General features: G+C 41.8%; 3 protein-coding genes across 9 annotated transcripts in view; 1 reads left to right on the top strand and 2 right to left on the bottom strand.

Moving 5' to 3' along the window:
- Nucleotides 1-2,880: 2,880 nt before the first annotated feature.
- Nucleotides 2,881-11,835, bottom strand: LOC115110753 (progestin and adipoQ receptor family member 4-like). The gene is made up of 3 exons (XM_029636637.2): nt 10,659-11,835; nt 4,040-4,258; nt 2,881-3,365 (listed from the first exon to the last, which is right to left on the bottom strand). The coding sequence occupies exons 1-3, from the start codon at nt 10,930-10,932 to the stop codon at nt 2,932-2,934; spliced, it is 927 nt and encodes a 308-aa protein (XP_029492497.1). The 5' UTR covers nt 10,933-11,835; the 3' UTR covers nt 2,881-2,931.
- Nucleotides 11,836-16,213: 4,378 nt separating this feature from the next.
- LOC115110754 (perforin-1-like) lies at nt 16,214-19,741 on the top strand. Of its 2 annotated transcripts, none has more exons than XM_029636639.2 (5): nt 16,214-16,314; nt 17,014-17,601; nt 17,809-17,947; nt 18,106-18,323; nt 18,491-19,741. In XM_029636639.2, the coding sequence occupies exons 2-5, from the start codon at nt 17,069-17,071 to the stop codon at nt 19,368-19,370; spliced, it is 1,770 nt and encodes a 589-aa protein (XP_029492499.2). In that variant the 5' UTR covers nt 16,214-16,314; nt 17,014-17,068; the 3' UTR covers nt 19,371-19,741. The 2 variants fall into 2 exon arrangements, with proteins under 2 accessions (XP_029492499.2, XP_029492498.2); XM_029636638.2 differs by having other exon boundaries at nt 16,237-16,376.
- Nucleotides 19,742-20,362: 621 nt separating this feature from the next.
- The window catches only part of LOC115110755 (zinc metalloprotease ZmpB-like), a 33,941-nt gene continuing 30,664 nt past the window's right edge, over nt 20,363-23,639 (bottom strand). For 3 of the 6 annotated variants that reach the window (XM_065010303.1, XM_065010305.1, XM_065010306.1), the window contains 7 exons: nt 22,691-22,750; nt 22,420-22,497; nt 21,968-22,054; nt 21,744-21,776; nt 21,479-21,529; nt 20,959-21,030; nt 20,363-20,782 (listed from right to left, as the gene is read on the bottom strand). In XM_065010303.1, coding sequence (XP_064866375.1) covers nt 20,989-21,030; nt 21,479-21,529; nt 21,744-21,776; nt 21,968-22,054; nt 22,420-22,497; nt 22,691-22,750 — 351 coding nt within the window. In that variant the 3' untranslated portion in view covers nt 20,363-20,782; nt 20,959-20,988. The remainder of the gene's footprint in view (nt 20,783-20,958; nt 21,031-21,478; nt 21,530-21,743; nt 21,777-21,967; nt 22,055-22,419; nt 22,498-22,690; nt 22,751-23,639) is intronic. The other 3 variants (XM_065010304.1, XM_065010307.1, XM_065010308.1) reach the window with 3 other exon arrangements.

Below are 23,639 nucleotides of genomic sequence, written 5' to 3'. Positions count from 1 at the left end.
TGAAAAGAATCCGTTTTATCTGGGTTCACATATTTGAGTAAATAGGTTGGATGTGGTTGATATTAAATACACAGTAGTACCACCCCTCAGGTCCCTTTTCCCTCGGACACAGAGCATTGTCTTGAGGTGACATACAGATTGAATTCCAGGTTCCTACTTCTGCTTTCTTTCCTTTAATTACATGTATAAAAAAGTATCAGCGTTATATACTGTTTGCACTGTATGTATATATAATCTACATACATACATGTATTTACATGGACTTTAAATAAGTTTCATTACTGGTATTCACTTTGATCCAAAGCCCTTTTGAAAATAAATAAACAGTGCAGTTTATTTGATATAGTTGTATTGCCTCTGTTCTAGTCCCTCATATTCCTGTATTAGTATATACTGTATGTAGTATGTTCCTCTCTTAACACTTATGTTCCACTGCCCTGACAGCATGTAAAGCTCTTAGCTGGAGTGACTGACACATGACGTGTCATATGTTACAATGCACAAGCATTTGGCTAATAGTAAGTTAAAGTCCTCGTATGAGACAATGACTTTCCGTTTGAGAGCTACTAACATGCATTAATAATCAGTTTCATTCAGTGCACTGTAATACAATTTCAGCTTATGACGATACAAGGGGCCATGGCTGTAATGTACTCACCATGACAGGGGTGGTTTCATAAGGGGGCTGAGAAACGGTTTAACACTAGTCAGGGTCGGGTTGCAGTCTGAGGCCTGTGTGGGAGAGGCTGGGACATTCTCCCTCACCCTTGACTCAATGTGAGCAAAGTATGTGCTACAACGGAGGCCCTCGACACATCATTTGGCAACTTGTGAGTGAAGTGGTTATTAGTGTGGGTATGTGTGAGTGTGTGCACTAGGTTACAAAAGTGCAATGTTACATAGAAACATGCAAACTTAACTAGTCGATGGGACGACTAGGTTAAAGGTCCCTCAGAACAAAGCAGATTAATAAAACAAACTGCTTGGTCTCAACCTTCCACATACAGTCAATCGTTGAACAAAATCTATAAAACACAAAAGTAATCCAAAAAGTAAACATTGTACTGTTCCTCAGAGCATAAACTCAAATGCCAGTGCAGAAACTAGTGGCAACAATTTTGACTTTAAAACTGAGTAACCAGAAATAGTTTGCTCAGGGTTACTGGTTGTGAAAATGGTGAGAGGGTTAGGGGTTCATTCATGCTTGGTTGCAGTTGTCTAATGAAATACTATACGGCACAGGTCAGCTTGGTACTACAGTATTGTACCTCTCTAAGGGTAACAAAGTGCAAAGAGTCAAACTGGGCTATGTTATGTAGTAATAATGTCCAGCTTTGGCATAGAATGCAGTGCCTCATACCAAATCATTATCTGGCCTCAGACAGTTAAAAGCCTAGAAAGTAGCCTAGCTGTCGGCCATTTCCACCCTCCCAGGGGAACCTACTGGTTTCTAGTAGTCAAATAATAATAGTGCATTCTAATTTAAAAAACCCTCATCACAAACTGTCTCTCTAGTAACGTAGCGTAATAAACATTTGGTATCTGTTTGGTGGCAGAACTTCCCTTTTCAGTCAACAAGATCCATCTTGCAGTCATGTAACTATTGTTCAGGTATTATAAAGAGAGACATCCAGTCTGTTTTAGGCATCTTCATTTAAGACGTTATGTGCCCTTTTCATTGACTACAGTATGTGCCAAACATGATTACAATAATCAACAACAAAATATATTTTTTTAACTTTATAGTCATGAACTAATTCTAATAATCCGGATTCAAAACCAAATCAAATTCCTCAGTTAAATGTGAGGAATTGTCACTTTAAATATAGATATTGATGAATAAATAAAAAGCACTGTCTCACAAGATTAATTGGTTAACCAATAATAAAGAGTAGCTTCATGTAATTCAACAATAGCAATTGTAAATGTAAATAATCTGTCATGATTCCCTATTCAAAATGGTTGTATTTTCAATGGCACAAAGCATCCAAGTTCAGTCTAGCATTTAGGCTATGTGGACTGCACTAAACGGGAGGTAAACTTCAAACAAAATGAGCACTCACAAGCCAAGGAATGAACCCTTTCACCCATACCCAGTTACCCTTCACCCAGTTACCCATACCCTTCACCCAGTTACCCATACCCTTCACCCATACCTGACCACAGAGAGACAGACAAAGCCAGAGAGAAGGGAGAAAGACAAACAAACATGGAAGAAATAATGAGAGGGAGAATATCCTCTCTAATACACAGTAACTCAAGTAGTTCCATAGGACTCTGTGACGGGTCTGGGAGTGCTTTGTGCATTACTAGCATGTATGCATGCTACGCTGTGAGTGTGTGTGGTGTGTGTGTTTGTTCTAACGTTTATATGCTATGTGCTGCATAGGTTGCAATAGAATGACATCTGAAAAATACTTCAGAAAGAATGAATGCATCATTGAAGGTCCACTTTGACAAAAGACAGGTTGAAATGGTAATTAACACATGAGGATAAGTCAACAGCAAATCAACTATTGCTCAAGTGTAACTTCACTTGCATATCATGATTTTTTTGGGTAGACATTTCTATGTGTATTTCTGACATCAAATCCTTAATCTCCTTTGTGCGTAATCTTCACAGATCCTCTGCTGTGTGTGTGTGTGTGTGTTGACCAGTGAGCCAATTTCCAAATCCTTGTGTGTGTGTTCCCTAATATAAATAGCAACGCATGTATAATGGCAAGGTGGACACAGATACAGTATGAACATTCTTGCACATGTGTCAAAGCCTGCATCAATCCCTATTATGTAAATCACTTTATCTGGCCTTCCATGCACATCTTCATGAACACCTCCCATCTTCCCTTCCCAAGTATTACCTTTTGAAACAGCCCCCCCAGAGGTCCTAAACCCTGTTCCCCGCTGGTCCCCCTCCAGGCAGGGTGGGGCTCAGTCTGAGGGACAGTGGTGGCTGTTGATCCAGAGCAGGTCGTCCAGCACACCCCAGTGCAGGTAGAGGATGGAGCCCACCACCAGCACGTGCATGATCTGGTGGCTGTTGCACCAGTAGTCAAAGAGGCCCGGGCGGAAGCGCTCTGGGATGCGCGAGATGTTGATGATTCCGCCCAGTACAGCCAGCGCGTCCATGGTGAGGAAGTGTTGCAGCGAGGTGGGGCTGCCGCCGCCCACACCCACCCAGCGCAGCAGGAAGAAGGAGAAGCGGAACAGGGCCTGCCAGGCAAAGGAGCGCAGGCGCCGCACGCTACTCCGCGCCGTGATGGCCGAGTAGATAGCGTAGCTGGACAGCAGGATGTAGACGAGCAGAGCCACTGTGCGGGTGAATGGGTAGCACAGCAGGGTGCTGTAGACGATGGGCAGCGCTCCTGAGGCAAACACAACACACAAAGTCAGAGGCAGTTAGTCATTGAACTACACCACAACAAATATTCCCATCCCAGAGAATCATGCACACAAAGCTGCCATCAAGGCAAAGGGTGGCTACTTTGAAGAATCTCAAATAGAAAATATATTTTGATTTGTTTAACACTTTTTTGGTTACTACATGATTCCATATGTGTTATTTCATAGTTTTGATGTCTTCACTATTATTCTACAATGTAGAAAATAGTAAAAAGAAAAGAAAAGCCCTGGAATGAGTAGGTGTGTCCTAACTTTTGACTGGCACTGTATTATATAGATGTCTTTCCTGTCAAAATAAAGGTTTAATAATAATAATAATAATACTTTATTTGGCACTTAATAGGTACTTACTATAGTCATTATTTATGAGATGGGAAAATGTTTTTATTTTTGTTAGGTTATGCATGTGCTCTTTATGACAAAGTGTGAAATCAAACTTTTTTCCCCCTACCAAGTTACACATCTTGAAAGGCACCAAATTGCTGGAACGACCCACTGGTTATTGGATACTCAACATGATTTGCATATATGTAAATTAAAAATGGATAGAAGGAGAGAAGGAGATAAAAAGGTAGAGAGAATGAAAGAAAGAATGAGAGAGAGCTTTTAGTTGCTACCCAGAAGCCCCTCTGCTTACCCAGCGTGTTGATCATACAGATGCCACACATGTCGAGGGTGAGAAGAGTGTGGTAGACAGGCTCTCCTCCCTCGTGGTTCATGAAGAGGTGGTAGAGCACAGAGCCCAGCTGGGGGGACAGGCAGGCCAGGAAGTGGACCACACCCAGCCATGTCACACTGATCTGGGACCAGGGGAAGTTGAGCGGGATGAGGAACAGGAAGCAGAGCAGAGGGATACCTGTCAGGAAGGGGTGAAGGGGATAAACAGGGTTCGGTCAAATAGGCCTAAATCTTGCTGACAACTAGCATCAGGTTTACCAATACAAAACGCTTGCAGTTTGCACTACTGTACTGGATAGTTTATTTTCACCTGTTAATCTATTCCAATTAAATGACAGAAAATGTCAAATGTGTTATGAATTTCCAATCACATTAGCAATACGGCATAGCGCTACTGCATAGACACCTTTTTCCACCTTCCACAAGCTCTTGTTTAGCTTCAGCAACAATTACTGCTGCACTACAGGGCAATCCCACGGTAACAGAATTACACAGAGACTGTATGGCAAGCAAAGAACAACTATGTACAAGGACTACTTTGACCAACATACACACCAGGGTTCTCCCCAGGATATTTTAACAAGGAGGTGCTGCAGAGTACAGCCAAGATTTATGAACACCTGTAACTACAATTTCCTGCAATCTAGAGCAAACAATGGCCTTATATGATAACAAATGAAGTAATAAAACATGTTTTTTTAAATGGTTTGGTCCTACAGACAGTGAGTCATATGGCAGGCAAACAGGCATCCAGTTACTGTTTGATTGAACGCTAGGATGACATAAGTGACTTTGAGCGTGGTACGATTGTCCAGTATCTCAGTAATGGCCGGCCTCCTGGGATTTTTACGCATGACAGTGTCTAGGGTTTACTGAGAACGGTGCGACCAACAAAAAGCATTCAGCCAGCGTAGCCCTGTGGGCGAAAACAGCTTGTTGATGAGAGAGGTCAAAAGGAGAATGGCAAGAATCATGCAAGCTAACAGGCAGGCCACAAACAGGCAAATAACGGAGCAGTACAACGGCATCTCGGAACGCACAACTCGTCGGTCCTTGTCACGGATGGGCTATTGCAGCAGACGACCACACCGGGTTCCACTCCTATCAGCTAAAAACAAGAAGAGGAGGTTCCAATGGGAATGTGATCACCAACACTGGACAACTGAGGAATGGAAAAACTTTTCCTGGTCCGACTAATCACGGTTGCTGTTATGTCATGCTGATGGCAGAGTCAGGACTTGGCCTAAACTGCATGAGTCCATGGCTCCATCCTTCCTGCTGTCAACGGTACAGGCTGGTGGCGGTGGTGTAATGGTGTGGGGAATGTTTTCCTGGCACATGTTAAGTCCCTTGCTACCAATTGAGCCATGTTTGAACACCAACCACACCTTGTAGAATCCATGCCCTGAAGAATTCCGGCTGTCCTGGAAGCAAGAGGGGGGTCTGACCCAGTACTAGATGGGTGTACCTAATAAACTGGCCACTGAGTGTAAGTGCCTTTAGAAAGTATCCATACCCCTTCACTTATTCCACATTTTGTTGTTACAGAGGGAATTCTAAATTGATTAAATAGATGTATTTTCTCACCCATCTGCACACAATACCCTATAACGACAAAGTAAAAACATATTTTTTCAAGATTTTTGCAAATGTATTTAAAATGAAATACAGAAATATCTAATTTACATAAGTATTCACACTCTTTTGCTTTGACACTCCAAATTGAGTTCAGGTTCATCCAATTTCCTTGGATCATCCTTCAGATGTCACTACAACTTCCTTGAAGTTCACCTGTTGCCAATTAAAATGTTGGGGCATTTTGAAAGGAACACACCTGTCTATATATGTCAGAGCTGCAACTATCCCATGAAGTCCAAGAAACTAGTACATCTCCAAGATTGTGATGAGGCATATATCTGGGGAGGGTATAAAACAACTTGTAGAGTGTTCAAAGTTTTCAAGAGCACAGTGGTCTCCATCATTGGGAAATAAAACAAATATGGAACTATCCAGACTATGCCTAGAGTTGGCCTTCTGACCAAATGGAGCAACCGGGCAAGAAGGACCTTGGTCAGGGAGGTGACCAAGAACCCAATGAACACTGACAGAACTACAGAGTTCCTTGGCTGAGATGGGAAAACCTTCCAGAAGGACAACAGTCTCTACAGCCTTTTAAGGGAAAGTGTTCAGACAGATGCCACTTCTGAGAAAAAGCCACAACAGCATGCCTGGAGTTTGCAAAAATGCAGGTGAAAGACTGATAGCATCAGGCGAAATATTCTGTCGTCTGATGAGACAAATTGTACTATTTGGCCTGAATGCAAAGCGCTATGTCTGGAGAAAACCAGGCACAGAACATCAACCATCTAACACCATCCCTACTGTGCAGCATGGTGCTGGCAGCATGATACTATGGACATGCTTTTCAACTGCAGGGATTGGGAGACTGATAGAGGGAACAATGAATGGAGTCAAATACAGGCAAATCCTTGATGAGAACCTGCTTCAGAGTGCAAACGACCTTAGACTGGGGAGCAGATTTACATTCCAACAGGACAATGACCTCAAACATACAGCCAAAGCAACGCTGGAATCCTTTCCAGCGTTGGAATGCTGTTCACCACCACTGCCCATCTAACTTCACAGAACTTGAGAAAAAAAACAAATTCAGATGTGCAGAGCTGATACAGACATACCCCAGACGACTCAAAACTGTAATCACCACCAAAGGTGCTTCTGCAAAGTACTTGGAGGGCAAAATCAGGTCCTTGAAATTTGATACACACATATCACCCTCCTCCACATCCTGCCTTCTTCCCGTCTTTCGCTCACTCTGCTTTTCCGAATGTAAAATCATTTGTCCTGGCCAGGTGATACAGCCAATGCAATCCAACACCAGAGGAGGCTGGTGGGAGTAGCTATAGGAGGACAGGCTCATTGTATTGGCTGGAATGGTATAAATGGAATGGAGTCAAACATGTGATTTCCATGTTTGATAATGTTCCATTTATTCCATTCCAGCCATTACAATAAGCCCGTCCTCCTATAGCTTCTCACACCAGCCTCCTGTCTAACATCTATTTTGAGTTTGATCTATTCTGCACCCCTCCCTCCATACCCTCCCTCAGCACGACTGAATAGTACAACTGGACAGGCTCTCTAAGGCTGCATTTACACAGGCAACCCAATTCTGGGGGTTTTCCATTAATTGGTCTTTTGACCAATCACATCAGATATTTTTCAGAGCTGATCTGATTGGCCAAAAAAACAATTAGTGTAAAAAATATAATTGGATTGCCTGTGTAAACACAGCCTAAGCGGTCCAAAGTATGATTGCTACTCTTTAGACAGGAGTTGCGTGTTTCTATCCAAAAGTATTCCAGCTGTTGAACCTATTGTGCAAATGTAGCATGTGGACAATCTTATTTGGTTTTCAGGTGCCATATATTACCAACAATGGGACCTGTGTGACTTCACCAACTTGAAATATATAAATATATACCATTTAGCAGACGCTTTCACCCAATGAGACCCAATGAGTCATACATCCGTATTTATGTAGCCTATTTTCTGAATGCTATTATGCTGCAAGAATATTGCAATAACCTTTTTCTCTGAATGACAAACCTTTTTCTCTGAATGACAAACATTTTTCTCTGAACATCCTTTTTCTTTTAATTACTTTCTCTGAGTGACAAATTGCATAGTAAGGGAGAGGCTAAGCTGCCTGCCAATCAATCAATCATTCCTGGTCTTAATAAAGGATTCCTCTTCCTTTCAGGAATAAATTCCCCCCTGCCCTGGTGATCACTAATCCTGTCTGGTTCAATGACTGTTGGCAGGTGTGCTGTAAGTAAAATGGAAGGAGTTGGCTGACACTAAAACTCAACACTCCATTGGTACACAAGCATCCTTTATACCGTAGCAAGTTGACTTCACTTGAGGTCATCAAGAATCCTATGCTAGAGACCATGGTTTCATATGCAATCTTGGTCACTTCAATCTGAAAATTAAGAGGATTTTTAGAGACACAGAGAGCCTTCTCCTTCTCTACCCAACACATATACTGAAATTATAAGAGTATGTGGGCAAATTCATTTTGAAGATCTCAAACTTGTTACCATACTTTCTGACATAATTACCACGTTATTACCAGTTTATTCTGTGCTGTAATGTACTACAATAGCAAGCTGCTTGCTAGTTAGCTAGCCAGCTAACACTTCCCATGGCTGCTGTCACTGGTCACAGTACGGAGCGACTTCCATGCCAACAGAAACTGTATTTGAATTCAACATTTTTGAATTTGTAATGCACAAATTGAATAAATACATTTAACTTGTATTTCATGATTGAAAACTGGATTGAATTAATAGTTTTAATTTCAATTTAATTAAATATATTTTCAAATTCAGTTCTCTAAATTCAGATTCAAAACCAGAGGCAACATCCTGGTACTTTGTCAGCAAGGAATGGTAGAAGTTAACAGATTGAATCATACGTTCTACAGGTTGAACAGGGTTCCGGCGGTTTCTGAAGCCAATGTGGCATGTTTAATTTATTTTTTTCCGATTAATTTGGCTCTAATATGTGTACCATTTTGGCTATAAGCTATTATGACCCCATTCCTGAATGGGACTCTCTAAGACTCTCTTGAATATTGTCGTTCCTTCTGTTCCCCTCTATGATGCACACAGGACACGCAATAGAGTGTGACAAAAATAAATGCAATTTGGCCCCCATAAGAATATAGTTGAATTGCCCTGTCATAGCCCTTCTGAGGATAGCTTTTCCACTCCCTATTTAATCTTGCTCTTGTGACCTACTGGGTTCAAACCGGGTCTCCAGCATGTCATAGACTGTGTTAGCCCACTTAGCTAAATCGCATATGGATGAGTTCAGGAAGCTAACAAGTCTTCAAGTCTCCAGCAAGGGCTCCTGAGTGGCGCAGGGGCCTAGGGCACAGCATCTCAGTGCAAGAGGCACCACTACAATCCCTAGTTCAAATCCAGGCTGAATCACCTCCGGCCGTGATTGGGAGTCCCACAGGGCGGTGCACAATTGGCCCAGTATTGTAAAAAATAGAATTTGTTCTTAACTGACTTGCCTAGTTAAATAAAGGTTCAATAAAAAATAAAGGTTACTCATTAAAAGACTGTGGATCTTGGTTACATTTCACCCACCTTTGACCTCATACTCACGGCACCAATATAACTGACTGGGTTTGAACTCAGGCCTACTGTAGAACAACACTTTCTGTGGCAAACAGAAGCATAAGAATCTGTTTACCACGTTTAATGAGAGCACAACAGCGGTGGTTTTAACCCAGGTCTCCTGTGTGCCAGACAATGCAACTTTTCAGGTCTCAGAGTACTCATCATGCAAGCATGGTCCATGAACCACCAGTTACACTTCACCCCCCTTTGACCTCCTCCTCGAAGAGACCCATCCAAGTCACAGAACCAATGCCTTGGCTTTAGCTCAGCAGGTTAACAAAGTCTTCACCCAGTCAGTCACATTATAATGAGTACCCTTGCCAGAGACTTGAAACTAATATGTCTAACATGTCAGACTAACACGTCTTCAAATCTCAGGCAAGGTTCTCATCACATAAACATGGTCACAGAAACCACATCCATGTTCCAAGTTTTAGCTTTCAGCAAAGGGGTCATAATAGCTTGTAGCCCAAAGAGTTCAAACGCTAGAGCCAAATTCATTGGAAGAAGATAAATTCAACATGACACATTGGCTTTAGAAAATTCCTGAAACCTGTTTAACACAGAGCGCATGGTTCTCCCCAATGTAAGTGCGGTGCTGCGCCACCTTGTAGACTGGCTGCACCACTATGTAAAAAACATATTTTTTGGTTCGCATTTAATAGAGTATGTTTTGCTCTAGATTGGAGGAAATGGCACTTACACGTGTTAAAAATAAAAGTCCAAAGGGGGTCACTGCCCTGCTCCAGGCCTCCCCTCAGCCGTACTCTGCTGCACCACCTTGTTCAAATATCCTGGAGTGAAACCTGGAGCGTGTGATTCTATGTTGTTGTTTTTTTACATTCCTTGCTAGCAAAGTATCAGGATGATGTCTCTAGTTTTGAATCTGAATTTAAAGAACTGAATTTGAAAAGTGAATCTGAATGCATCTGAGAAGTTGAATATATGAAACTTTGCTAAACTTGAAATTATATTTTGTAAACTTAATACACAGACAATGAAAGCAATATATACCATATTTAAACTGAATATATAAATATTGTATTTGAATATTTAATGCAATTGAAATTTAATTTTAAAACGGAATGAAATATTCATTCAATTCAGTTTCAAATCATGAAATACAAGTGCAATTCATGAATTCAATAACTCAATTTGTGCATTACAAATCGAAAAATATAGAATTCAAATTCAATATCTTAATACAAAAATATTGAATTCAAATCGTTCCTGTTTGCACTGAAATCGCTCCATAGCAAAGCCTGCACTGCTCTGTTGCTAGCTAGCAAACCCACTCATTTACTTCTAGAGAAATTTAGCTAGCCAGCCAGCAAGTTATCTTCATCTCAAAATATTTAAACTCACCATGTGTGTATATGTTTCCCAGTTCGTTGTGCATGTAAAAAAGGCTTCTTATACAGTCTTGGACAGAAGATATTGGTCGGTATCCAGTCAGGACGTATTTGTTGAATTGAAGATGAGGAGGTGAATTCGCCCAGTCTAATAGTCTGGGTCCATTTAAAAATGCCATAGCAACCAAAATAGTTAAAACGACGCCGCCAAAAAAGTAAAATAATGACTGTACACCTATATACACATATAATAGAATTATTGCGAATAAAAATTTATTAGACACCATTGATAAAATCTGAGGGGGTTAGCTAGCTATAATGTGCTGCTAGCTATATAGCTAGCTAGCTCCCATAGCTACAGTACTGTAGCGAGCTAGCGACAGAAATTATGTTCTTTCTTTTCAGCACCACTACCCGGTGACAGCGTTTTTATCCCGCTGTTTGCTTTTAAAAACCGATACATGTGTCAACCACAGGGGTTGACAAGGACGAGGCCAACCACATACATGGTGTAAGCCCGTGGTATACATTACATATTACATTTGATTGCCGACATAACACCCAACATCTGTCGGAGGTTAGCTAACACAATATAATTCATGGTAGCTGCTAGCTAGTTACTCAATGTGTCGCTAGCTAGCGTACAACATTCCACGGCACATAGCATTAGCCATAGTTAGTTTATCTACACCGGTTCACAAGTCCAGTGGCTTTAGCTTAGCTACTTCCATCCGTCACCTTGATACCACTGACTACAGAGGAATGGGTTTAGCGGTCAGATTTCCAATACAGTACTAACGTTAGCAGGTCATAACGTAAAAGCAGCTAAACGCTCGAGCACAATCATCTCTATTGTCTTTACAAAAATATCCATATTCTGGTTACAGCTAACTAACGGTAGCTAGTTTGTCACCGACCAACAACTGCAGATGTAGTGCGATGGAACGCGTTAGCGTGCTACTGCTGTGATTTGCACCGGGAGATTTCAAACAAATATGGATAAGGAAGATGTTAACCCGACACCAAAAAATACAGATTTTCGTGTCCAAATATTCTCTCGTATTGGTACCCCCATTTCCCATAAAGATTCCGTCCAAACTCTTGTTAAATGTGACTCGTTTATTCACCGGCGTCGAGTCCCTCGCATCGGATGATTGATGCCCTGTACTGGACAGTGACGCTCTAATCCAATGTTGGTATAGAGCGGTACTGAAGAGAATTATTGCGGGGGACTGACACTTGGGTTTTATGAGAAAACAGCACCAGGGAGACAGGGATACATACCTCACCAGTCACTGTCTGGTATTATTTTGGAATAATGTTTAATAATGGCTGCACCAATAATTGGGTGATCCTCTCTGGAATTTAGGAAACATGAAGAAGAAACAGTTATTTGTACTTTAATCTTAAATCTTCTTCTATGTATTTTTCTAATTACTTTCACGTAGTTAACAAATATAGACCTACAACAGCAAAGTTTACTTTAAAATACACATTGGATAAGAAGGTGAAAGGTTGACTGTAGTGCCAGCCAGGGTGGCGGAAGCCATGTCAATCAACCAGCCCATGCAGCTTGCGCTCTATGTTCACTCTTCATTAGCCAATAGGAAAGCCTATAACATGAACACGCCATTACTAAACCAATTGGAGGGCAGAATTGTATTCATGTGTTCATGTAACATATTATTATATGGGTGCGTTTCTATCTGATATGACTCTAGTTGTGAGAGGGCAAAGCATAGAGAAAATATATTGTCCCTATATTGTTGGAGGTATGCTTAATAATTCTAATTGACTGTATAGATTGTGATTCAATAACAAAAACAATTGTTTACCAAAAAGTAATAACTTAGTTATTAGGAGCATATGAATGTTTCTCTAAATATGAATCTAAAATGTTGTTTCCACACTCTCTCTCTTTCTCTCTCTCTCTCAATTCAATTCAAGGGTATTTATTGGCATGGGAAACATATGTTTACATTGCCAAAACAAGTGAAATGGATAAAACAAAAGTGAAATAAGCAATATAAAGTTAACAGTAAATATTACACTCACAAGTTCCAAAATAATAAAGACATTTCAAATGTGATATTATGTGTGTTGTAACAATTGTGAAATAGTTCAAGTACAAAAGGGGAAATAAATAAATATGGGTTGTATTTACAATAGTGTTTGTTCTTCACTGGTTGCCCTTTTCTTGTGGCAACAGGTCACAAATCTTGCTGCTGTGACACACTGTGGTATTTCATCCAATAGATATGAGAGTTTATCCAAATTGGATTTGTTTTCAAATTCTTTGTGGGTCTGTGTAATCTGGGGGAAATATGTGTCTCTAATATGGTCATACATTTGGCAGGAGGTTAGGAAGTGCAGCTTAGTTTCCACCTTTTCTTGAGAGCCAGGTCTGCTTACGGCGACCTTTCTCAATAGGAAGGCTATGCTCACTGAGTCTGTACATAGTCAAAGCTTTCCTTAAATTTGGGTCAGTCACAGTGGTCAGTTATTCTGTCACGGGTGTCGTTGGAAGTAGACCAAAGTGCAGCATGGTGAGCGTACATTTTCCTTTTATTTTAAAATGTCGCCAACAAAACAAAGAAACAACCGTGAAGCTTACAGGGCTAAGTGCTACAAACAAAGTTAACTACCCACACTGAAGGAGGGTGAAAGGGCTACCTAAGTATGATTCCCAATCAGAGACAACGATAGACAGCTGTCCCTGATTGAGAAATAAAGAAACATAGAATGCCCACCCAAATTACACCCCAACCAAACCGAAATAGAAACATAAAAAGGCTCTCTCAGGTCAAGGTGGGACATATTTTGCCACTGTGTACTCTCTGTTTAGGGCCAAATAGCGTTCTAGTTTGCTCTGTTTTTTTGTTAATTCTTTCCAATGTGTCAAGTAATTATCTTTTTGTTTTCTCATGATTTGGTTGGGTCTAATTGTATTGCTGTCCTGGGGCTCTGTGGGGTCTGTTTGTGTTTGTGAACAGAGACCCAGAACCAGCTTGCTTAGGGGACTCTTCTCCAGGTTCATCTCTCTGTAGGCGATGGCTTTGTTATAAAAGGTTTGGGAATCACTTCCTTTTAGTTGGTTGTAGAATTTAACGTCTCTTTTCTGGATTTGGATAATTACTGGGTATCGGCCTAATTCTACTCTGCATGCATTATTTAGTGTTTTACGTTGTACACAGAGGATATTTTTGCACTCTCTCTCTTTCTTTTTCTCCCTCCCGCTCTTTCACTCCCTCTCTCTCTCTAGATGAGTGTCATTTCATATCTAAACTTGAATAACATTATGAGTCTCCCAGTCGGCCAGTCTCAACATTTCAATAGTTGTCCTACGAGGTGACCCTATGGGTGTTACATGCCATAAAATCAGTCTCTTTGTATGAGAGACTTGATGCCATTGTATCTATTTTGATAGTTCTGATTGACACATCAAAATTAAGCTTGGAGCATATTTGGAAATGATCAGCCGGCAGAATGCTGTGGTAGCCATGCTGGTTAAGTGTGCCTTCAATTCTAAATAAATCACTGACAATGTCACCAGCAAAGCACCCCTACACCATTACACCTCCTCCTCCATGCCTCACGGTGGGAATAAAACATGTGGAGACTATCCGTTCACCTACCTACCACAGCAGTTGGAACCACAACTCTCAAACCTGGACTCAGACTAAAGGACAGATTTCCACTGGTCTAATGTCCATTACCTGTGTTTCTTGGCCCAAACAAGTCTCTTGTTATTATTGGTGTCCTTTAGCAGTGATTTCTTTGCAGCAATTCAACCATGAAGGCCTTATTCAAGCAGTCTCCCGTGAAGCATTTATTTAGGCTGCAATTTCTGAGGCTGGTAACTCTAATTAACTTATCCTCTATAGCAGAGATAACTCTGGGTCTTCCTTTCCTGTGTTGGTCCTCATGGGAGCCAGTTTCATCATTAGCTTGATGGTTTTGCGACTGCACTTGAAGAAACACTCAAATTCTTGATATTTTTCGTGTTGACTGACCTTCATGTCTTAAAGTAATGATGGACTGTCGTTTCTCTTTGCTTATTTGAGCTGTTCTTGCCATACTATGGATTTGGTCTTTTACAAAATAAGGCTATCTTCTGTATACCACCCCTACCTTGTCACAACACAACTGATTGGCTCAAATGCCTTAAGAAGGAAAGAAATTCCACAAATTAACTTTTAACAAGGCACACCTGTTAATTGAAATGCATTCCAGGTGACTACCTCATGAATCTGGTTGAGAGAATACCAAGAGTGTGCAAAGCTGTCATCAAGGCAAAGGGTGGCTGGCTACTTTGAAGAATCTTAAATATAAAATATATTTTGATTTGTTTAATACTTTTTTTGGTTACTACATGATTCCATATATGTTATTTCATAGTTTTGATGTCTTCACTATTATTCTACAATGTAGAAAATAGTACAAATTAAGAAAAACCCTTAAATGAGTAGGTGTGTCCAAACTTTTGACTGGTACTGTATGCTTGAAGGGTGCTTTCTTTCTTTCTTTTTCGGACCTGAGCCCTAGGACCATGCCTCTGGACTACCTGGCCTGATGACTCCTTGCTGTCTCCAGTCAACCTGGTCGTGCTGCTGCTCCAGTTTCAACTGTTCTGCCTGCGGCTATGGAACACTGACCTGTTCACTGGAAGTGCTACCTTGTCCCAGACTTGCTGTTTTCAACTCTCTAGAGACAGCAGGAGTGGTAGAGATATTCTGAATGATCGGCTATGAAAAGCGAACTGACATTTACCCCTGTGGTGCTGACCTGTTGCACCCACTACAACCACTTATTATTTGACTCTGCTGGTCATCTATGAACATTTGAACATCTTGGCCATGTTCTGTTATAATCTCCACCCGGCACAGCCAGAAGGGACTGGCCATCCCCCCATAGTCTGGTTCCTGTCTAGGTTTCTTCCTAGGTTCCGGCCTTTCTTGGGAGTTTTTCCTAGCCACCGTGCTTCTACACCTGCATTGCTTGCTGTTTGGGGTTTTAGGCTGGGTTTCTGTACAGCACTTTGTGACTGATGAAAGAAGGGCTTTATAAATCAATTTGATTGATTGATTGCTGTCTTGTTTTCTGTCTTGTTGTGTCTTATGTGTTTGTTGTTATTAGTGTAATGGTGTAATGTCATATTGAAAATGTAAAAAACTTTATTGACAAAATAAAAAACATTCTTCCTTGAGTTATCTATGGCCAACTCATATTGCTCTCTCATATCGTAACAAACTGATTATATTTGGTCATTTCAGAACATACATGTAGCTTGTTATATTGAATGAGAAGGTAAATTCCTGCCTATATCACATTACCCTAGACCTAGTAGGCTATCATTATCTTCTCAACAGTTTCATTTTATCAACCCACACCACCACTTCAGAGAAATGACAAAGTAAATGGTCTGTCAGATGAAGGCATTTAACTGAAAGACCACTGTCGTATTTTTCCACTGAGCAGCACACCAGACCACCACCCCAACCCCTCTTCCGCTCAATTCTCGCTCTCTGAAACCACAGAATGTTCTATTCTGTGGCAGACACTCTTTTGCGTCATCTATACTAAGACCAACATCCCCTCAACCTTCCATTTGCTCGTCCCGTTTGAGTACGAACACACCTTTTCCTATATCAAAAAGGAACTTAATTACGGTACGTTATTGCCCCAGCCTCTCACTCTCACATCCATCACATAGTGGACAGACGGGTCAAAGGTGAGTTTTAATGCTGTATATTTAGTTTTGCTTTGCACCAATTTTATAGAAAGGAAACATACACAAGTAGTTATGTGAATATGGACAAAAATCAAATTTTTGAGTACACATATTCTAATAATTGGATTTGACTTTGATAGTAGGCTGCGGTAACACATTTACTACCACATTAGATAACAAAAGTAAGAGAAATTGAACAAAATATGAACCAAAAAAACGGTACAGTCATTAAGAGAGTGGCCTTTGAAATGGATACATAACTAACAAGTGGGATGAAATCGAACAAGATTGAATTTATGCAAGTGTTATGCTTATACCCTATTATGTATTTCCTAGTTGAGGGTCATGATTCATTTCCATTGAGGATTCAATTCAGGGAATGAATATGATGACGGAACTAGAATTCAACAATAACCATTATGTAAATTGGGAATATTTTTGTAGAAGTTCCATGTAGACCAGCACCAAGTTTTCATGTTTGTGTAAAATATGGTAAACATTGTTAGCTTATGATCTAGCCTATAGGTTACGTTTGCATGCTGACTTGCAATAAGTCATGTATGTTATATCTTGGTTATCAATAATTGTTTACTTCATTATAATAATTACCCTCTAAATAACGTTGATTTTTTTTCAGCATGAAACAGTGACTTGTAGCTGCCCGTCGCAAACATCTTCTCACCTCATCCAGGATGTCCTTATTGATAGTGTGCCTCTGGGCAGGGCTTATGTTGTCCATTCCTCGTCCCAGTTGCCAATCATGCACCATCGGCTCAGCCAATGAGTGCAAAGAGGCAGAATTTGCTCCTGGAACCAACCTAGCAGGGGAAGGCTTTGACATCACCAAAATGAAACGCAAAGGAGCCTTTGTCATTGACATGAACGTGTGGAAACGCAAAGACAAGACCTGCACCCTCTGTAAGAATCCCTATCTGGAAGGGAAACAACAGAGGCTTCCTTTGGCAGTGGTGGATTGGAGACCAAACCACCAGTGTAGTATGAAAGTGTCCAGTAAACTCCATCGCTCCAGTGAGTCTCTCGTCAGCTCCAGTGGCTCTTCTGTGGAGAATAACTGGCAGGTCAATCTAGAGTTAGAGAAGGGATCAAAAAGTGGGAAGATTATGCTCGCTGGTACCAACTCCAAATTGGCTGAGTACTCCATGGAGAAAACCAAGAGTGACAAGTTCAGTTTCACAAGCCACAGTGTGTCCTGCGGGTATTACAGGTAAACATCAGGTGGCCCACACAGCATGAGCTCATTTTACCCATGTGTCTCTGTGAAACCTCATCTCAGTTTCCTTTGGGGATTGTAAATACAAGTGTGTTTTTGCATGTTTATGTCTGGTATATTTCTGTGATCATTTCATTTTATGAGTGTTTGTCTGTATCCATACAATATTAACCCCCCTCTCTCTTTTCTCTCCAAAAATAGCTATCGAGTATCTGGCCAGCCCAAGTTACACCGAGAATTCAAGACAGCAGTGAAGAATCTCCCCAAAATATATCAACAAGAAAACAAACAACGTTATTACAAGCTTATTGATAACTTTGGCACGCATTACATTACCAAGGTGAGGGAGAGAGATGGTCAACATCAATGTTGTAAATCATCAAGGCAATAGGCACACAAACTAAATAGCAAAATTAGGGAAGTTTGCCCCTAGATGTGCAGTTTACTGGCATCTCTCTGGGAACATTCATTACTTTCTACCTCTCATCCTGTGTGTAGGTGAGCCTGGGTGGAACGGTGCAGTCTGTGACCAGTATCATGCAGTGCCAGGCCAGCCTGCAGGGTCTCAGTGCGGAGGAGGTGAAGATGTGTCTGGATGTGGAGGCGTCTGCCAGTGTGGGTGACAGCAACAGCTTGAAGACTGAGTTCAAGCACTGTCAGGAGGATAAGTCTAAGACAGAGAGCAAGGCCAGCTTCTCCAGTGTCTTCAATGATAGGTGAGGAATTATAGTCTGCTGCTTTTTCACATATAGATTCTCCCTCACACAATTTCTTTATTTCTGTCTCTCTCTCTCTTCACACTTCCCTAATCAATACATACTCTCCCTTGCTGTAATGTGTACTGCCCCTCACAAAAACCTTTTCCCCCTCTGACACCCTACAGGTTCACAGAGGTGAAAGGTGGCCACACCACAGAACCAGAGCTCCTCTTCTCTGCTGAAAAAGATCCCGCCTCCTACAAGGCATGGCTGGACTCCCTACCACACTATCCGGACATCGTCTCCTATTCGCTGGAATCTCTCCATGAGTTGCTGCCCACCACCAACCCAGCTCGGAAGCACCTGCGCAAGGCCATCAGCGACTACATCCTGGAGAAGGCCTTGTGGAAGAACTGTTCTGAACCCTGTCAAACTGGCATCAAAAGTGACCACAGAGACTCCTGCGTCTGCAACTGCCACAACAACCCCGGGGTGAGCGCCGACTGCTGCCCCACCCGCAAGGGCCTGGCACGGGTGGTCATCACTGTTCAGAGAGGGGCCAACCTGTGGGGAGACCACACAACTGCCACTGACGGCTACGTGAAGGTGGCTTTCGCAGGCCAGATAATCGGACGCACTACAGTTATCTACAACAACAACAACCCCAGCTGGGCAATGAGCTATGACCTGGGAACCGTAGATCTGTCAACCAGTAAGAAGCTGAGATTTGAGGTGTGGGACGAGGACGACAAGTGGAACGACGACCTGTTAGGAGAATGTGAGAAGGAGCTGACAGCCGGGGTGAAGGAGGATCTCTGCAACCTCCAGCATGGCCAAATATTCTACAAGTGGGAGGCGGTGTGTGCCCCCAGTCTAGGTGGCTCCGCCTGTATGGACTATGTGCCCTCCCCTATGAATCCCCATCTGGAGAAGGTTTATGTGTCTCGCCACTCCCGTCTCATTCCAAAGGACATGCTGGTGAGTATGGGAGTGTTGGTGGACGGACCCAATCTCCATGACAACAAGAGCCTCAGTCCAGGGAACAGAGAGTGTGGTCGATTTTAGAGGTATGCATGGTGAACCATGTCAAAACACCAGATCTTTTTCAGGTACATTTCTCCAACCTAAAATAATCAAATAAATGTTTTGGTAAAATGTGTTTTGTTTTCTATACTGTATCTTTGAACTCCCGAATGGCACAGCGGTCTTAGGCACTGCATCTCTGTGCAAGAAGCATCACTACAGTCCCTGGTTCAAATCCAGGCTGTATTGCATCTGGCCATTATTGGGAGTCCCATAGGGCGGTGCACAATTGGCCCAGCATTGTCTGGGTTTGGCCGGGGTAGGCTGTCGTTGTAAATAAGAATTTGTTTATAACTGACTTGCCTAGTTAAATAAAGGTTACATTTAAACAAAATAAAACTATTTGAGTATTAGTTGCTTGTTTTGTACTTGTTTGTGTTAATTTACAAGGTAGCTTGCATTCAGTTTCAAATTGTTGAATGATTGGGTTACTTTATGCATAATAAAATGCTTATAGCACACACAGGGATACCTCGTTTATGTCTCAAATGCAAAGTTCTCTGAAGTTAACAATCAGGCAATATGTACATGTTGATGCAAGATGAGCACGTGCAAAGCTGTCATTTATTTTTCTGTCAGGTGTTGTATTGTTACGTTATGTAACATGTTTACTGTATGTGAGATATCAGTTGTTTGAAGGCACAGTTGCATTACTTGAGAGAGGAAGGGCTATGGTTTCCTGTGCACGGATAAAGTTTAGGGGACGCCATGCAAAAGACGAATGAAACGAACTGCCGTGTTGAGATAACGACAAAACTATTTCCATTGTGGAACATGATAAAGGTCTTTGGGGATACATTGTCAGTAATAGCAATACAGTAACATAAGAAGTACTATGTCATGAACAAACACCACTGGCATATTGAGGTATTAAGGAATAGTTTTTCATACACATGACATCTTCTGTATTGAAAATCCATCACAATATCCCAGAGAATATCTCCCTTTATAATGACCTCAGAAGAATTCAGGTGTCAGGTTTTGGGAACAGGTCTTTAAATTGTATTTTATTTGGTGTTGATTTAAACTCATAGAGCTTCAGTCTTAAAACTCAACCCCCACATCACATGTACAGTACATTTGCCATACTTTTGCCAAGGTTAAAAGAATGAGGAGACTGACAGACATTATACGGTTGCTTTCTGCCCTTTAGTGTGAAATGGATATGAACACAAACACACTGGCAACACAATCTCCAAAACCAGTAGAGGAAGAGAGGGGACAGACACACAACAACACAAAAGACAAGGACCATGGACAAAAAAACAGACAAATACAGAACAAAAATGGAATAGCTAAATGTAACAACAGACCAAACAACAAACATCACCATGAACACATGACGGAACGGAACAAATATTCACTTCAAGAAGGCCTCAGCTGATTGATTTAACCTGGACAGAGAAAGAGAGAGAGAGATAAGAAATGTTGTTAAGTGAAGCAGCTGGTTAATGAGGACAATAAAACAAGGTAGGCCATGAAGCTCTGATCTAAATGACTAGTAAGGTGACTTCATGTGCTCAGTCACAGAGACAAGCATAAATGAGTAACAAACACTCATCCCACCCACCTTTGTACCCTCCATTTCCAAAGAATCCAGTCAGTCCACCACCACCATATTTGCTTTCCTTCCCTCCTGCTCCTGAAGGAGACACACAGTCAGAGGTTTAGGTTTTGTTAGTTCAGCAGACAACAAAACAACCAAACAACAAAACAAACAAAAATGCAACGGTGTTAATGGACATCCCTGGTTAGATGTAGGAACCTGTGGAGGCTGGTGAGGAGAGGATGGTTTACAGTAATGGCTGGAATGGAGTCAATGAAATGGAATGCAACACATTTAATTCCATTCCATCCACTCCATTCCAACCAATAATCTCCCTCTCTATACTATAATTACTATAATGATCTACTCCATTCCAGCCAATAATCTCCCTCTCTATACTATAATTACTATAAGGATCTACTCCATTCCAGCCATCACTATGGGCCGTTCTCCCCTTACCAGCCTCCACTGATAGTAACTAATATGGTTATTCTGACAGAAGAGAGCAGGACTTTCAGTCAGGGAATGTGACTATATAACTTACCGTTACTGTAGGGGGCACTCTGACCTGCACCCAGCTGTCCTTGACCATAGCCTAAGCAGTGACAAGATGAGTCGTAACAATATTTACCAGAAACAGGACACACAAAGACACAAGGGACATTTACAAGACACGCACAACAGACTAACACTGAAAAATGTGTGCTCTTCCTCACCCACATGCATTCACACCTTAAGCAGTTACCACACACATAATTTCCTGAGGCAAGCAGTGTAGGGGTTGTGGTTGTGAGTGTGAGTTTAATCACCTGCTGGCTGTGCTCCAAAGCCCCCTCCGTTTCCTGAAACGACAAGAGACAAGTACCCACATGTAAATAGGAGGAACAACGACAAACACATTCAGACATACTACAGAAAACACACAAAATCATATATAGCACATGAGCAGACGGACGTGCGGACACACAAACGCATACGTATAGCGACAGACGACACATATAGGACAAACGGACATGTACACAAAGACATGTACCATTTTTGCAAGGTGGTTTCCCACCACCAGTCGCAGGTCCATAAGGCTGTGCACCCTGTTGTGCACCCTGTGGCAATCCACCGTTGCCTTTAGAGAGATAGTCAGAGACAGCAGAAGCAAGACAGGTTTAGAGAGAAATTACCACACAAACAAGCACATTGTACACACACAATCTCTGACTCTCTTTCTCTTTCTCTTTCTTTTTGTCTTTCTCTCTCTCTCTCTCACACACACACACACACACACACACACACACACACACACACACACACACACACACACACACACACACACACACACACACACACACACACACACACACACACACATACACACACACACACACACATACACATACACACATACACACACACACACACACATACACACATACACACACACACACACACACACACACACACACACACACACACACACACTGCCAGTCTCACCATATTTGCCAGAGGATTTGCCTCCATCACCACCAAGGCCCAGTTGCTGAGCACCATAAGGGAAGCTTCCATCACCTGCTGGGAGAGTTTATTACAACAAGTGTATTTAATTGTGTCTAATACTGTTACAACAAGACCTCACATAAACATTCACAACCACACACACAAACAGTTTTTATTCTTCCTCACACATCCACACTGTATAAGCAGGGTCACAAGTCACAGCAAGTAATTGTAATACAAAAGATTCCTTGGGTCACAATGCTCTTACCATCCAGTCCAGCAGTATTGACTGGGGCTCCATTGTAAGGAAGCTGACTGACTCCTCCCCCTGTGGAACACCATAAGGGTCGCTTATAGAGTCTCATCATCTCTCCTCCCACCCCACAGACTACATCAATGCATGGAAAACATATGACTCAATTATGGCATCAACTGTATGCAAATGTGTAAAATGACAATGATTACTGGCTTTCCTGTGACAGTGACCCTTGAGTTTTTGACAGTGACCTTTGAGTCCCTCTGTTGCTGCTTCAGTGTTCATCACTGACTTGCTTTTTTCTTTGTCTAATCCTTCTCTTCTCTCCATCTCTACTTTTCACCCTTTCTCTACCTCTTTATTTTTCAGTCCTTTTTCTGCCTCTATTTTCTCTTGTTCTTCCTTTGTTCACCCTCCTCTCTCTTTAGAGTGTATTTACCCAGGCCAGTATCATGCCCCAGCCCCATAGGCTGAGCAACCCCGTAGGGCTCTGGGCTGTACCCGCCCAACTTCCCACCATCAGGCCACAGCCCAGCAGTTACCACAGGCTGGCCCCCATAAGGCAGAGCACCACCAGGACCAGAGCCAGCACCCCCTACAGACACACACAGGGTACTGCATGAAGGAGGAGGCATGTGAGTTAAACAGAGATGGATTACACAGATTACACAGTGCTGATCAGAGTGAGCATAGAGATTATGTCAGATGAGAAGTGAAACACAGAATGTGTGTATGATTGTGTGAAGGTAATCAGAAAATGGAGAGACATCAATTTGTTTCGATATGTATCCTTTAGAATGAAGATATATGTAGATGTCATCATCCAGATGATGTCATGAATGATGTGCTGAACATGCATATTTTGATGAGCTGGCATTCCTGAAACAGATGTTTTTCAAACATAATTGTCTGGTTAAAGGGGTCATCCATATGGTGCACGTTTATGGATTATCACATGATT

The sequence above is a fragment of the Oncorhynchus nerka genome, linkage group LG26 (genome assembly GCF_034236695.1).
Source record: "Oncorhynchus nerka isolate Pitt River linkage group LG26, Oner_Uvic_2.0, whole genome shotgun sequence".
Lineage (NCBI taxonomy): Eukaryota > Metazoa > Chordata > Actinopteri > Salmoniformes > Salmonidae > Oncorhynchus > Oncorhynchus nerka.
The sequence above is the reverse complement of the archived record's forward strand: the minus strand, read 5'-3'. Positions and strand labels throughout refer to the sequence as shown.